At 44.0% G+C, this 14,098-nt stretch overlaps 1 protein-coding gene across 8 annotated transcripts in view; it reads left to right on the top strand.

Moving 5' to 3' along the window:
- Positions 1–5: 5 nt before the first annotated feature.
- Positions 6–14,098, top strand: part of LOC138981071 (insulin-degrading enzyme-like) — a 71,401-nt gene continuing 57,308 nt past the window's right edge. For all 8 annotated transcript variants that reach the window (XM_070353890.1, XM_070353891.1, XM_070353889.1 and 5 more), the window contains exons 1-2: positions 6–109; positions 10,441–10,619. In XM_070353890.1, coding sequence (XP_070209991.1) covers positions 54–109; positions 10,441–10,619 — 235 coding nt within the window. In that variant the 5' untranslated portion in view covers positions 6–53. The remainder of the gene's footprint in view (positions 110–10,440; positions 10,620–14,098) is intronic.

The following is a 14,098-nucleotide window of genomic DNA, read 5'->3' as shown; positions in this document are numbered from 1 at the left end:
TACTCTTCGCAACAGGAGAGCGGTCTTCGATCCGGCTACATGAATCAGCGTTGATGACAACGCCTGCTCTATTGTCTGCTGTCTTACGTCGGCCTTTCCAGTTTGTTAGGTAGGTAATAATGTGTGTTTGAATAAGCTCTAAACATTGACTTAACTACGCTGTGACTGTTCATATGTGCGCCCAAATCGATGTGTTACATCACGTGTTAAAAATGTTGTATTTCACCGAGTCTTGCACGCCATACGTCGCCCAGATCACAGGCGGAAGGTATCGTCCACTGGACTACTTACTATCACAGAAAGACTACAAGGTACGTCACTCACCTTCGAGTCTTCTGTGTTCTTGGAGTCGCTTCCTGGGGAAAAATATTGTTCAAGACGGTTTGCCTCTTCCTACAGTCTGTGTAAGGTCAAATAAATACAGTTGAATGATTGTTTGAACTGTACCTTTAATTTTCAGCTTCCGTCCGGTGCAGGTTGTTATTAACCATCATTTGGACGAATCTTCGTTTGCGAGCCACCAGGTTCCACCTTGCGTCAAATCATGCATCCGATACCGAATATGCATACCAGCGCTCATTGGTGTCTTGTCTTGTCTTTCCATTACTGCCCACAATCAACAGTAGTGATTATTTCGGCACTTGATGGGATGTTGCGCAAGTCCAATAAAGCAGCGTTTCTAGCATCCAAAAGTCCATTAAAATTCACAGGTTGGGAAGTATGGGGGGGAGGGGATATGAGTCACAGTGGCTGCTGGTTTAGTGCGAGGCGCGCGACACAAAGGTGTCGACAGTGCGGGCCTCAACGACAGCTGCTGGTAGAGAGTTCCAGTCCTTCACTGTGCTGGGTAGAAAAGCGGCACTCCGATACTGAGTGCGGCAGGTGATGAGGCCGAACTGCTGGCAATGGCCTCTTCGCTGGCGTGGTGGTAAGGGGGCCAGCTTCGACTTGATGCCCGGACAGTGGACGATGCTGTTCGTGATCTTGTAGAGCATCGATAGGCGGGCAAGCTTCCTGCGCTCCTCCAGAGACTGCCACCCAAGGGAGTCCAGCATCCGGCTGACACTTGACGTGTTGTGGTAGCGGTTGCAGATGAATCGGGCAGCTCGTCTCTGGACGGCCTCTAGCTTGTCGATGTTCTTCTGGGTGTGCGGGTCCCATACTGACGAGGCATACTCCAGGATAGGCCTGACAAAGGCCTTGTACGCCTGCTCTTTCACGGATCTTGATGAGATCTTCAGATTGCGCCGCAGGAACCCCAGGGTCTTGTTTGCCTTGCTGACGATGTTGTTGATATGGTCGTCCCAGCACAGGTCACTCTGAATGGTCACACCCAGGTACTTGACCGCCTTCACTGTCTCCAGCGTATGCCCGTGGAGCTGGTAAGAGGGCTGTAGTGGGCGTAAAACATATGTAAATATTGTGCTGCAAAGGGAAGCTACCCACGGGAAAATAATCATCGAATATCCTGTTATTAACCAATGAGCGCTGGTATGCATATTCGGTGCCGGATGCATGATTTGACGCAAGGTGGAACCTGGCGGCTCGCAAACGAAGATTCGTCCAAATGATGGTTAATAACAACCTGCAGCGGACGGAAGCTGAAAATTAAAGGTACATACAGTTCAAACAATCATTCAACTGTATTTATTTGACCTTACACAGACTGTAGGAAGAGGCAAACCGTCTTGAACAATATTTTTCCCCAGGAAGCGACTCCAAGAACACAGAAGACTCGAAGGTGAGTGACGTACCTTGTAGTCTTTCTGTGATTAGTAGTAGTCCAGTGGACGATACCTTCGCCTGTGCCCAGATTAAAACTGTTATTAGTGTTAAACTGTTATACCTAGAAAATGTGAAAATTCAAAAGATCAAATCGCCAGCTATGTTATCCGGGTAATCTTGAACTTTAGCGTGTTAAATTCATAGCTCAGTATCCAGTGACATTCTTGACTTATTTTTGATACAAGTCCATGTAAGCAAGCCAAAGAACATTTGTCGTGAAATTAATTGACGGATTGAGCTCCAAACTTAAGCATAATTAATTAATTTGGTTGTTCAATCGACGAAAATGCACCGAAAATGGCGTACGTTGTCAACCATGGGACATCATTTACACGAAAGAGTTGTCTCCCTTTGCCCGCTCATACGGATAATTCCTTCCTTGACCCATGTAAACGAAATGCATTCGTACAGTTCATCGGAGTTCATTCCGTAACTTCAAAGGGATCTGTCTTCAAGAAGGGCGACAGAAACCGAGCAGAGAACTACAGGCCAGTATCCCTCACATCAGTGGCCAGTAAACTGCTGGAACACGTCATCTGCTGCCACCTTCAAAACCACCTTGAGATACATAACATCCTAACTGACAGGAATCACGGCTTGAGATACATAACATCCTGACTGACAGGAATCACGGCTTGAGATACATAACATCCTGACTGACAGGAATCACGGCTTGAGATACATAACATCCTGACTGACAGGAATCACGGCTTGAGATACATAACATCCTGACTGACAGAAATCACGGCTTGAGATACATAACATCCTGACTGACAGGAATCACGGCTTGAGATCCGGCCACTCTTGCGAGACCCAGCTTCTCACCACAGCAAAAGATCTCCTCCAGTCCTACCACACCGGATCACAGGTCGACGTTGCCATACTGGAATTTAGCAAGTCCTTCGACACGGTCCCCCATGGTAGACTCCTACAGAAGATGGACCACTACAGAGTACGAGGGCCTATCCACGTGTGGCTGACGAACTTCCTAACGAAGCGGACGATGAGAGTGGTAGTGGAGGGTGAAGCGTCTGAAGAAGCGGCAGTCCTATCAGGCGTCCCCCAGGGCACTGTTTTAGGACCCCTGATGTTCCTGTGCCACATCAATGACCTGCCTGAATCTACGAAGTCAACAGTACGACTCTTCGCAGATGACTGCTTGCTGTACCGGGAGATCCACACCTTCCAAGACCACCTCACCCTGCAGACAGACCTCAAACAGCTGGAGATTTGGGCCAAGAAGTGGGGCATGCGCTTTAACGCGCAAAAGTGCTACATCCTCTCCACCAGAAGCAAATCGTCCTACTTATACAGCCTGGATAACGTCATCCTCCAGCAGGTCCAACACAACCCCTACCTTGGAGTACTACTCTCCGACGACCTGAATTGGTCTTCCCACATCTCCAACATCTGCCGCAAAGCTGGATCTACTGTGGGCTTCCTACGCCGGAATCTCCGGAACTGCCCACAGGAGTGCAGGCGCCTGGCGTACATAACACTCGTCTGATCCTCGCTGGAGTATGGAGCTACCGTGTGGGACCCTTACCTCCGGCGGGACATCGAGAGGCTGGAGAGAGTTCAGCGCCAAGCAGCCCGCTTTATCACGCGAGACTACAAGTCGAGAAGCCCGGGCTGCGTCAGCGACATGCTGAAGAACCTGAACCTCCCCCCACTGGAAGAGCGACGCAGGCAGTCACGCCTCAACCTCCTCAACAGGATCTCTGAGGGCCTGATCCCCGCACTCCCTCCAGACAAGTTTCTCACCCTCGCCGTGAGCGGACGGCGGAGAGTCGTCCCCACAAGGTTCCAGGGGTATGAAAGCAGCAACACACGAGGCTTCCGCATCCCGACCTGCAAGACAGACCAGTACAAGAACTCCTTCTTCGTACGGACAGTCGCAGAGTGGAATCAGCTGAGTGACGCAGACCTCCCAGGACGACCAGCCCAGCCAAGCCAGCCAGCGCAGCATCTTCAGCGCTGAGACTGCCGTCATCAGGACTGCCCCAACACTGACCACCTACAGAGCTCAGTTTTTAACATTTTTAATAAGTCACTAAGAGCGAAAAGACATTGATGTGATGGGACAGTATATATATGACTTGTCCTACTAAAGTCAGGACTTTTATTGTATTCGAAATTATTGTATGCGCTCTCCCGCATCCGTTGCGAAGATGACCAACAGTGGTTCCTGCAACGTAACGAATCCAGATCCAGATCCAGATCTAAAATGACTTGTTATGATTACAAGTGCAGGTTCTACAAATTTGGAGACTTAAATGCCTCTGAATTATGAGCTATGAATTTAACACGCTAAAGTTCAAGATTACTGTATCCGTTAATTTGAAATATATAATGTTTTGGGTTGTGTAGAGGAGATGCGATTATAGTATACTGCATGAACATTGACACTGACACTGACACTAGTGTCGTTGTGACCGACTGTTTATATACTGTTCAAAAAAAGAAACGCATAGTTGCTACTTGCCAAATTTGTTTTATTTTTCGAAAAAATTAACAGAAAATCCAATATTTAGATTATTTGTTTGAAATTTGGTATGGACACAGTTGAATGCACACACAGTTCATTTGCATCTTCAAATCAATCAGTCAATCAATACGATTGGGTGCCGAGGCTGTCAAGTCAGTAGGGGGTGTGACTGCCTTGAGCAGCAACAACTGCCCGGCACCTTCTGGGCATGGACTGGATCAGATGCCGGATATCTTGCTGTGGGATGGTGTCCCACTCCTCCTGAAGTGCCTGCAATAGATCGCGGTGATTTGCCGGCGCTTTTTCTCGCCTGCGCACACGTCTGTCCAATTCATCCCAGAGGTGTTCTATCGGGTTCATGTCTGGCGACATGGATGGCCAGGGAAGCACCTGGACATGGTGGTCGGTGAGGAACTGGGTGCTGAGTCGTGCTGTGTGCGGGCGAGCGTTGTCCTGCTGGAATATGGCATCCTGGTCAGCCAGAAGAGGAAGGGCGTGTGGGCGCAGAATTTCCTCCACGTATCGCTGGGCAGTTATGCGCCCTTGGACGTGCACCAGGGTGCTCCTTCCAGCGGTATTGATCGCCCCCCACACCATGACGCCTCCACCACCATGAACGGGTGCCTCATCCACACAGTTGGGCGCGTAACGTTCGTTTACTCTCCGGTAGACCCTCCTCCGACCATCATGTCGCTGGAGCAGGAAGTAGGACTCGTCGCTGAACCACACGTGTCTCCAGTGATTCCGGACGGTCCAGCGAAGGTGCTGGTTGCCCCACTGCACTCGGTTCTGGCGATGGCGGCGGGTGAGGACAGCTCCTCTGTGAGGTCTGCGAGCTCTCAAACCAGCTTCATGCAGGCGGTTCCGCACGGTCTGGTCCGATAATCGGTGTGGCCCGGGGAGAGCCTGGACAGAAGATGAGGCCGACAGGAAACGATTCCGGAGGTGGCGGAGCCGTATGAAGCGGTCGTGAGCAGCAGTTGTCGCCCTTGGTCTTCCCGCTCGTGGCAAGTCAGCAACGGAGCCAGTGGCTTGAAACCTGATCCACAGTCTACTGATGGTGCTCTGGGACACGTGGAAGTGCCTGGCGATTGCACTTTGACTTTGGCCTGCTTGTAAACGACCCAATGCAATTTGGCGGTCTTCTCTGCTCAATCGGGCCATCTTTCGTCGCTGAATTGTCGTCTGATTTCTTTGTGGCGAACAATCCGCTTTTATGGGTTTTGGAAGACATGGTGAGAGCTCAATATTCCCCGAGTTTCACGAGATTACACTGAAGCATGACGAGTGGTCATGCCAAATGAGCAATTGTGACATTGTAGCCACTGATAACGCATGCGTCACGTGCAGAGCTCACTTGTGGCAATGGACGAAAGGTCGACGACCAGATAAACATTTTCTGCAGTTTGGTGGATATCCTTGTAGCCATATAACTAAATTAACCAAATATTACAAGCTATGCGTTTCTTTTTTTGAACAGTATAGAAAGACTGACATTGACAGAAAAATAACAACGTATTCCTTAAAACATAGGAAGAAAATGTCATACACTCAGAGACAATTATGTTTGTTGGGAACAGGTGTTGGCTAACTCCTGAACTGACTGATGAAGTCAATAAGTACACATGCCCCCCCCCCCCCCCCCTGTCACACTCACAGTGTCAAGTACTGTCATGCTGTTCTGGCCTAGAATATTAATAAAATAAAATAAAGCTGTGGCTAGAGAAACAGCCTGTGGCTTTATAGTGTCCAGGCTATATTAGTATATATATATCCACCTCACTGACGTCATCAGTGTCTGTTCAGCACTACTGGGAATCACTTAGCAGTGGTTGGAATCCTGACAGTTGGGTAAAAGTTAGTTGGTTGTGGGCAGACATGTTATTGTGTTCTCTGATGTGGGAGACGAGATATTTTGACTCTTGAATATTATAGGCCTCAAACATCCGTGACTCAGATTTTTGTCGATCAGCAACGGTATATATATCAATAAAGAGAGAAAACCCCAGGGCGGGGATGTAGCTCAGTCGGTAGCGCGCTGGATTTGTATCCAGTTGGCCGCTGTCAGCGTGAGTTCGTCCCAATACAATACAATACAATACAATACAATAACTTTATTAATCTCTAAAAGAGAAATTACATTGCTGAGCGTTTGTGTCCGTAATAATAACATACATAAAACATTCAAAATAAACATTTGTTCTTTGTCCTGAGAAAATATAGCACATTGGTTATCACATAAGAAAGTATATTAAAAATAAATTAACATGCATTCACCATCAACAATGCACAAAAGAAAGTCAGCACCTTGCCGGTTATCACATATTGTCTAAGATTAAGAGAGTAGAATGCAAAACAAAATCAACAATACTGAAACAATACAGAACACTGACCCCGTGCATCAGAGCGACAACACCAGCATCTACCGCCCCACCTGAGAATTGAAGATGTGAATTGCAGATGGAATGAACGAATTTCTGTAGCGTGTGGATCTTGCGGTTGGTTGTCTGAATCTGTTGCTCCTGTCTGTCCGTCTACTGTCAAATTCCGGTCTGAGTGGGTGCGAGTCGTCAGCCAAAATCTTCTGTACCTTGTCAGTCAGTCGTCGTTCATGTGTTGATGTGAAATTGTCCTGCTTCCTCCCAACCACCCCACTTGCTTTCCTGATGAATTTATCTAATCTATCCCTGTCTTGCTTGTTGATGTTGCCACCCCAACACACGGAGCCAAAGTACAACACACTATTGCACGTTGAAGTGTAAAACATCTGAAGGATTTCTTGTCTGATGTTAAAAGACCTGAGTTTTCTCAAAAAGTACAGGCGAGAGTGGAGTTTCTTCACAAGGGCATCAGAGTTTGGTTTCCATGTCAACTTATTGTCTATAATCACCCCCAAATACTTATACTGCTCTACCTTCTCTACGACCTCCCCCTTGATCACTATCTCCCTGTGTACATGTTCCCCCCTCCTGTTGTCCATTATCATTTCCTTTGTCTTCCCCACATTAAGCTCTAAATAGTTGTTTTCACACCACCCCACAAACCTATCTACCTCCTGCCTGTAGTCAGAGTCGTCGTCAACAGTCAGCAGTCCGGTCAGTCCAGTGTCGTCAGCAAACTTGGTTATGGGGCAGGAGTCACTAGAACTTCTGAAATCTGCTGTGTAGAGAGAAAAAAGAAAAGGTGAGAGTACTGTGCCTTGTGGTGCCCCTGTGTTTGTGCAGATTGTGTCTGAAACTGATTGCCCCCCCACCCTAACATACTGTGGCCTGTTTGTCAGGTAGTCCATAACCCAGAGGATGGTGGCTGCTGGGACATTCATGCTAAAAAGCTTCTCCGCCATTAAATGAGGCTGTATAGTATTAAAAGCGCTGGAAAAATCAAAGAACATCAAGCGAATATAAGAGCCAGGCTTTTCTAAATGAGAGTAGATCTTGTTTAAAACATTCAACACAGCATCATCAACACTCCTGTTTTTCCTGTATGCAAACTGACATGGATCAATAAAATCTTTCACACAATCACTCAATTTGAACAAAACAACTCTCTCAAAGACTTTCATACAAACAGAAGTAAGTGCCACAGGTCTCAGGTCATTCATGGTTATCACAGTCTTTTTCTTTGGCACAGGAACAATGCATGAAGTTTTCCATAGGGCCGGTACCCTGCTAGCACCAAGCGACATGTTAAAAATGACTGAAAAAATATAACTAAGTTGCTCTGCACATAGTTTTAAAACTTTGGGCATCATCCCATCTGGTCCCCCCGCCTTGCTAGCATTAACATTCTTCAGCCCCCTCTCCACCTCTTCTTCCGTCACCACTATTGGGGAATCTCCTTCCGTAAGCCCACTATCACTGGTCAACCTGTCCCGCATTGCCTTCCTTTCCCCGCTGAAGTCATGTTTATCGAAGCGTGCATAAAACTGGTTGAGATCATTTGCATCTGACTGCGTAGCGTTGCTTTTTTCCTTACTCCCACCCTTCTTCCCCTTGTAGCCACTCATGACATTCAACCCCTCCCATGCCTTCTTCATGTTGTTCCCCGTGAAATTTCCCTCTACCTTCCTCTTAAACTCTTCCTTCCCCCTCCTTATCGAACTCTGGACCTCCCTCTGAACCTCCCTCATGTTACAATTCCCTTCTCTAAAAGCTTTCTTCTTCTTATTCAGCACATCTTTGATATCTTTCGTTCGGCGAGAGATTTATTTCTCAGAGTCAACTTTGTGTGCAGACTCTCCTCGGTGTCCGAACACCCCCGTGTGTACACGCAAGCACAAGACCAAGTGCGCACGAAAAAGATCCTGTAATCCATGTCAGAGTTCGGTGGGTTATAGAAACACAAAAATACCCAGCATGCTGCCTCTGAAAACGGCGCATGGCTGCCTAAATGGCGGGGTAAAAAACGGTCATACACGTAAAATTCCACTCGTGCAAAAAACACGAGTGTACGTGGGAGTTTCAGCCTTGGAACGCAGAAGAGAAAACCCCAAAACAGCCCTTCAGTTTTTCACAAGATAAATTAAGGGACTTTGCATTACAATTTACAGTTTCGATAGGTGCCACCTCCAAATCTCTGAGTCAATCTTGGTTTTTGAATGTTTTTGATTAATCTGTTTAGAATTAGATCATGGCAGCTCTTATGATAGAAGTAAATATATATATATACAAATTCTTACATTACAATGTTTGTAACCATCACCAGAGTCTGTAACATCCAAAGTGGATGAATAATATATATGGCAGAGTTATGTCCCTTTGGTATGATGGTGTCAGTGACATGGATATATATATATAAACTATAAAGTCATGGACCCGTGTCTCTAGCCACAGTCCAACATATTATTAATGTTGATCAAAAGTTTAACTCCACACACAGTGACACATGGACAGTTTTTTTCCCTAGCAAGTTAAAAAGAGAGGACAAATATGGCAATGGCATTGGCAGTCATTTAAAGTGTGTCAACTTATGGAGAAGGGGTCTAATTCAACCTTAAGTGGGTGCATTTCGTGAAGGTGCGCTACAGTTTCCTGTGGTGTATTTCTTTTTTGATTTACCTGTATACAGGGAATCCACCTGGGTAAGCACAGATACCTTTTTTTTTATTGTGTGTATTAATGTATGCTGGTGAAAGAAGAAGTAAGTTTCTGACCTTACTTGAGGATTTGATTGGGTTGCTTTATCATTCTGTCTTACTTTAGATTGTTTGCTTGTTTGGGTTTTGTTTGTTTGTTTTAAGAGTTTCTATTCTCACTCTAAATAAATGGATGTATACGTTTTGTAGCCAGGAAGGTCTTAGCTGTAAAACCAGACCTTATGGACCCAATGTTTAAAGTTAAAGTTTGACTTCTAACTCACACAAACACGTACCTCGAGAAGAAGAAATCATTACTAATACGTGAAAAACAGATAATGTGGAGACTTTGGCAGAAAAAATGCATACATGTGGTTAAAAAAAAAGATTTCAGAAGAAAAGAAAATGGAAAATAAGACAATGTGTTTTGTGATGAAGCAAAGTAGAAATGACCAGGGGCTCACATCCACGTCGGACATCGGACATACATGGATATTTTTTCCAAATGTCCTATACATTTTTCATGCAAGAGGACATATGTCCTATTGTTTTTGTCACAGAGTCGTCATTGTCCGATTATGCTTTCATTTGATCCGGACATTGTCAGTACTTTCCAATTTACAATAGTTTGATTTGCTATTTTATCGATGTTTTGCAAAGCAAAATAAAAAAAGCAACATAACTAAAAAAAAAATGTCATTGATTTATTTTTGTTCAGGACAAAATATCACTTTTGCATTGTCCAGGACATTTGTCCTATGCCACCTCTCATGGATGTGAGCCCATGTATGACATGTATACTTCTTCACATGAGAGGACACTTTTAGTGAAGGACATCTATAAATGTCCATAATTGGTCTACAAACTAGATTCAACAGGGATGAAAGTGTGGAATTCCAGATTTGTGAACATACGTAGTATCTTAATAGTGGATAACTTTTGATTTGAAGAAGTAAAAGTCATCTGAAAACCTCAGCAAAATAGACTTTGTTTTTAGAGTCCAAGTAGATGTCCCAGCCCTGCATACTATGTGCAGTCAATCATGGTTATGCCCGGCCTTCAGTTTTACTCAGGAATCTCTTTTTGATCTCAGGTGTGTTTCAACCATGGCGAAGGCCCATATCAAGAACGTCATTGAGAATGGTGAGATCATTCGTTCAGAGAATGACCACAGGCTGTATCGTGGACTTGAGCTGAACAACGGCATGAAAGTGATGCTGGTCAGCGACAAGGACACGGACAAGTCCGCTGCTGGCATGGACATTCATGTTGGTAAGTGTACATCTGTGGCTATAAGGGTTGGGGAATTGCTCCAATGTTGCGCTTTTATTGCGAAAGAGCAAACTATTTTTGAGGAAGGATAGGAGGTGACAAACTGAGCTTTTGTGTTTTGTGGATACCCCCTCCCCCCAAAAAAAGAGAAAAAAAGCCATGAATGAAGACTAAGTGCATCATATTCATAATTTTGTTCCTGTTGTCTGATTTGTTGTGCGCAACTGACTGTGGGCTAAGTGCTGTTGGTTATTATTTGTTCTGATATTTTAACTCTTTAACCCTATGAGGACTGACTGCAGTGCCTGGAGGGTTTTGGCACTGCAGTGCAAATCTGATGGATACTTCACTAGAACGCTTCTAACTCTGTAACTGAATCGAATCCCGCTCTCGGGTCTTGTGCATTCAAATCACCACTTGTTTCACTCGATTGAGACAAAAACAACCGTCACATTCGGGATCAAAATCACTGTCACAGACCTGTGCACATCTACGGTTTCTCCATAATTTCTCCGATTTTTATATGCAGAATACGACGCTACGGATTTTTGACTCACATGCGAAGCAAAAGTGAGTCTATGTACTCACCCGAGTCGTCCGTCCGTCCGTCCGGACGTCCGTCCATCCGTCCGTCCGGAAAACTTTAACGTTGGATATTTCTTGGACACTATTCAGTCTATCAGTACCAAATTTGGCAAGATGGTGTATGATGACAAGGCCCCAAAAAACATACATAGCATCTTGACCTTGCTTCAAGGTCAAGGTCGCAGGGGCCATAAATGTTGTCTAAAAAACAGCTATTTTTCCCATTTTCTCTGAAGTTTTTGGGATTGAATACCTCACCTATATATGATATATAGGGCAAAGTAAGCCCCATCTTTTGATACCAGTTTGGTTTACCTTGCTTCAAGGTCAAGGTCACAAGAGCTCTTCAAAGTTGGATTGTATACATATTTTGAAGTGACCTTGACCCTGAACTATGGAAGATAACTGTTTCAAACTTAAAAATTATGTGGGGCACATGTTATGCTTTCATCATGAGACACATTTGGTCACATATGATCAACGTCAAGGTCACTTTGACCCTTATGAAATGTGACCAAAATAAGGTATTGAACCACTAAAAGTGACCATATCTCGACCTTGACCTTTACATGACCTTGACCTTCAGGGTCAAGGTCAAATAACTAAACCTAGCAATGACATCATACACTAAGAACTGCTTTACACATTTTTCCTACCAAAATACATGTGACCTTGACCCATCCAAGGTCATGCAACACAAAGCTGTTAATTCAAGACATAGGAAGTACAATGGTGCTTATTGGCTCTTTGTGAGTCGTATGGGCTTTGCTCTTCTTGTTAATTAAATTTCCTAAATTCCGATGTTTTACAAAAAAACACATTTTTGTACTTTTTTCTGTTTTAAGATGTTTTGACCAATTAGTTGGCCGTTGCGCTTAAAAGACGTTTTCTGATTTACCGGAAGCGCGCGTGTTCTCAGCATTGAGTCTTTGTTCTTAGACTTAGTTCGTCCAGCGTCTGCGTGGCAACTTGTGATTGAAGTGAAACATGGAAAAGAAAACAAGTCGCGTAAGGCGAAAATACAATATTTAGTCAAGTAGCTGTCGAACTCACAGAATGAAACTGAACGCAATGCCATTTTTCAGCAAGACCGTATACTCGTAGCATCGTCAGTCCACCGCTCATGGCAAAGGCAGTGAAATTGACAAGAAGAGCGGGGTAGTAGTTGCGCTGAGAAGGATAGCACGCTTTTCTGTACCTCTCTTTGTTTTAACTTTCTGAGCGTGTTTTTAATCCAAACATATCAGATCTATATGTTTTTGGAATCAGGAACCGACAAGGCATAAGATGAAAGTGTTTTTAAATTGATTTGGACAATTTAATTTTGATAATAATTTGTATATATTTAATTTTCAGAGCTTGTTTTTAATCCAAATATAACATATTTATATGTTTTTGGAATCAGAAAATGATGGAGAATAAGATGAACGTAAATTTGGATCGTTTTATAAATTTTAATTTTTTTTTACAATTTTCCGATTTTTAATGACCAAAGTCATTAATTAATTTTTAAGCCACCAAGCTGAAATGCAATACCGAAGTCCGGGCTTCGTCGAAGATTACTTGACCAAAATTTCAACCAATTTGGTTGAAAAATGAGGGCGTGACAGTGCCGCCTCAACTTTCACGAAAAGCCGGATATGACGTCATCAAAGACATTTATCAAAAAAAGGAGAAAAACGTTCGGGGATATCAATCCCAGGAACTCTCATGTAAAATTTCATAAAGATCGGCCCAGTAGTTTGGTCTGAATCGCTCTACACGCACGCACGCACGCACGCACACACACACACACACACACACATACACCACGACCCTCGTTTCGATTCCCCCTCGATGTTAAAATATTTAGTCAAAACTTGACTAAATATAAAAAGAGTGTGAGATTCAGATAGTGAAGAGGAGACACCAGCTCTGTCACCAAAGAAGACAACAGTGTTGATGTTTCACCTTGGCTTGTTAATAAATAGTATTTCCCATTCTACTGCGTCATAGTGTTTCAGTTTGTGTGCTTTGTGAGCAGAATTATGTCTTGAACTGTCGTTACAGCTTACAACTGAAACATTTTAAAAACTACTGAAATTTGGTTTGTTTACTACTTTTGAGTGTGCACAGGTCATCGTTGAGGAAAACTTTGTCAAGAACCTGCCTCAATGAGTACAAGCTATGGTAGCTCATATTTCGCAGGAAAATTGCAAAAAAAACCCACTCAATCGGTCGACTTTTTTGCTCGCCGGCAAGTGCCAAACAAAGAAGAAGGAAGTGGGAACAGATTATCCTCCCTTGCTCCGTGACCTGATTTTAATTACAATTTTCCAATTTTTAATGACCAAACTCATGAATTATTTTGTAAGGTTCCAAGCTAAAAAAAATGCAATACCAAAGTCTGGCCTTCGTCGAAGATTGCTTGGCCAAAATGTCAATCAATTTAGCCGGAAATGACGTCATCAAAGACATGTATTCAAAAAAATCAAAAAAAATCTGGGGATATCATTCCCAGGAACTCTCATTAAAGTTTCATAAAGATCGGTCCAGTAGTTTACTCTGAATTTGCTCTACACACACACACACACACACACACACACACACACACACACACACACACACACACACACACACACACACACACACACACACACACACACACACACACACACACACACACACACACATGACCCTCGTCTTGATTCCCCCTCTATGTTAAAAACATTTAGTCAAGACTTGACTAAATGTAAAAAGCAAGAAAAAATTGTAGGTTATTGGAACATTTAATTATTGACAAAACAAAAAGTTACATTTACAGTATGTGACTCTTGTAAGTTGACAGACACAAACACTTATGATACAAAAAGTTACATTTACAGTATGTGAGTGGTCTTGTCTTCTTCTTCTTC

This window comes from Littorina saxatilis, linkage group LG12 (assembly GCF_037325665.1).
Source record: "Littorina saxatilis isolate snail1 linkage group LG12, US_GU_Lsax_2.0, whole genome shotgun sequence".
Taxonomy (NCBI): Eukaryota; Metazoa; Mollusca; class Gastropoda; order Littorinimorpha; family Littorinidae; genus Littorina; species Littorina saxatilis.
This window is presented reverse-complemented; position numbering and strand designations above follow the sequence as displayed.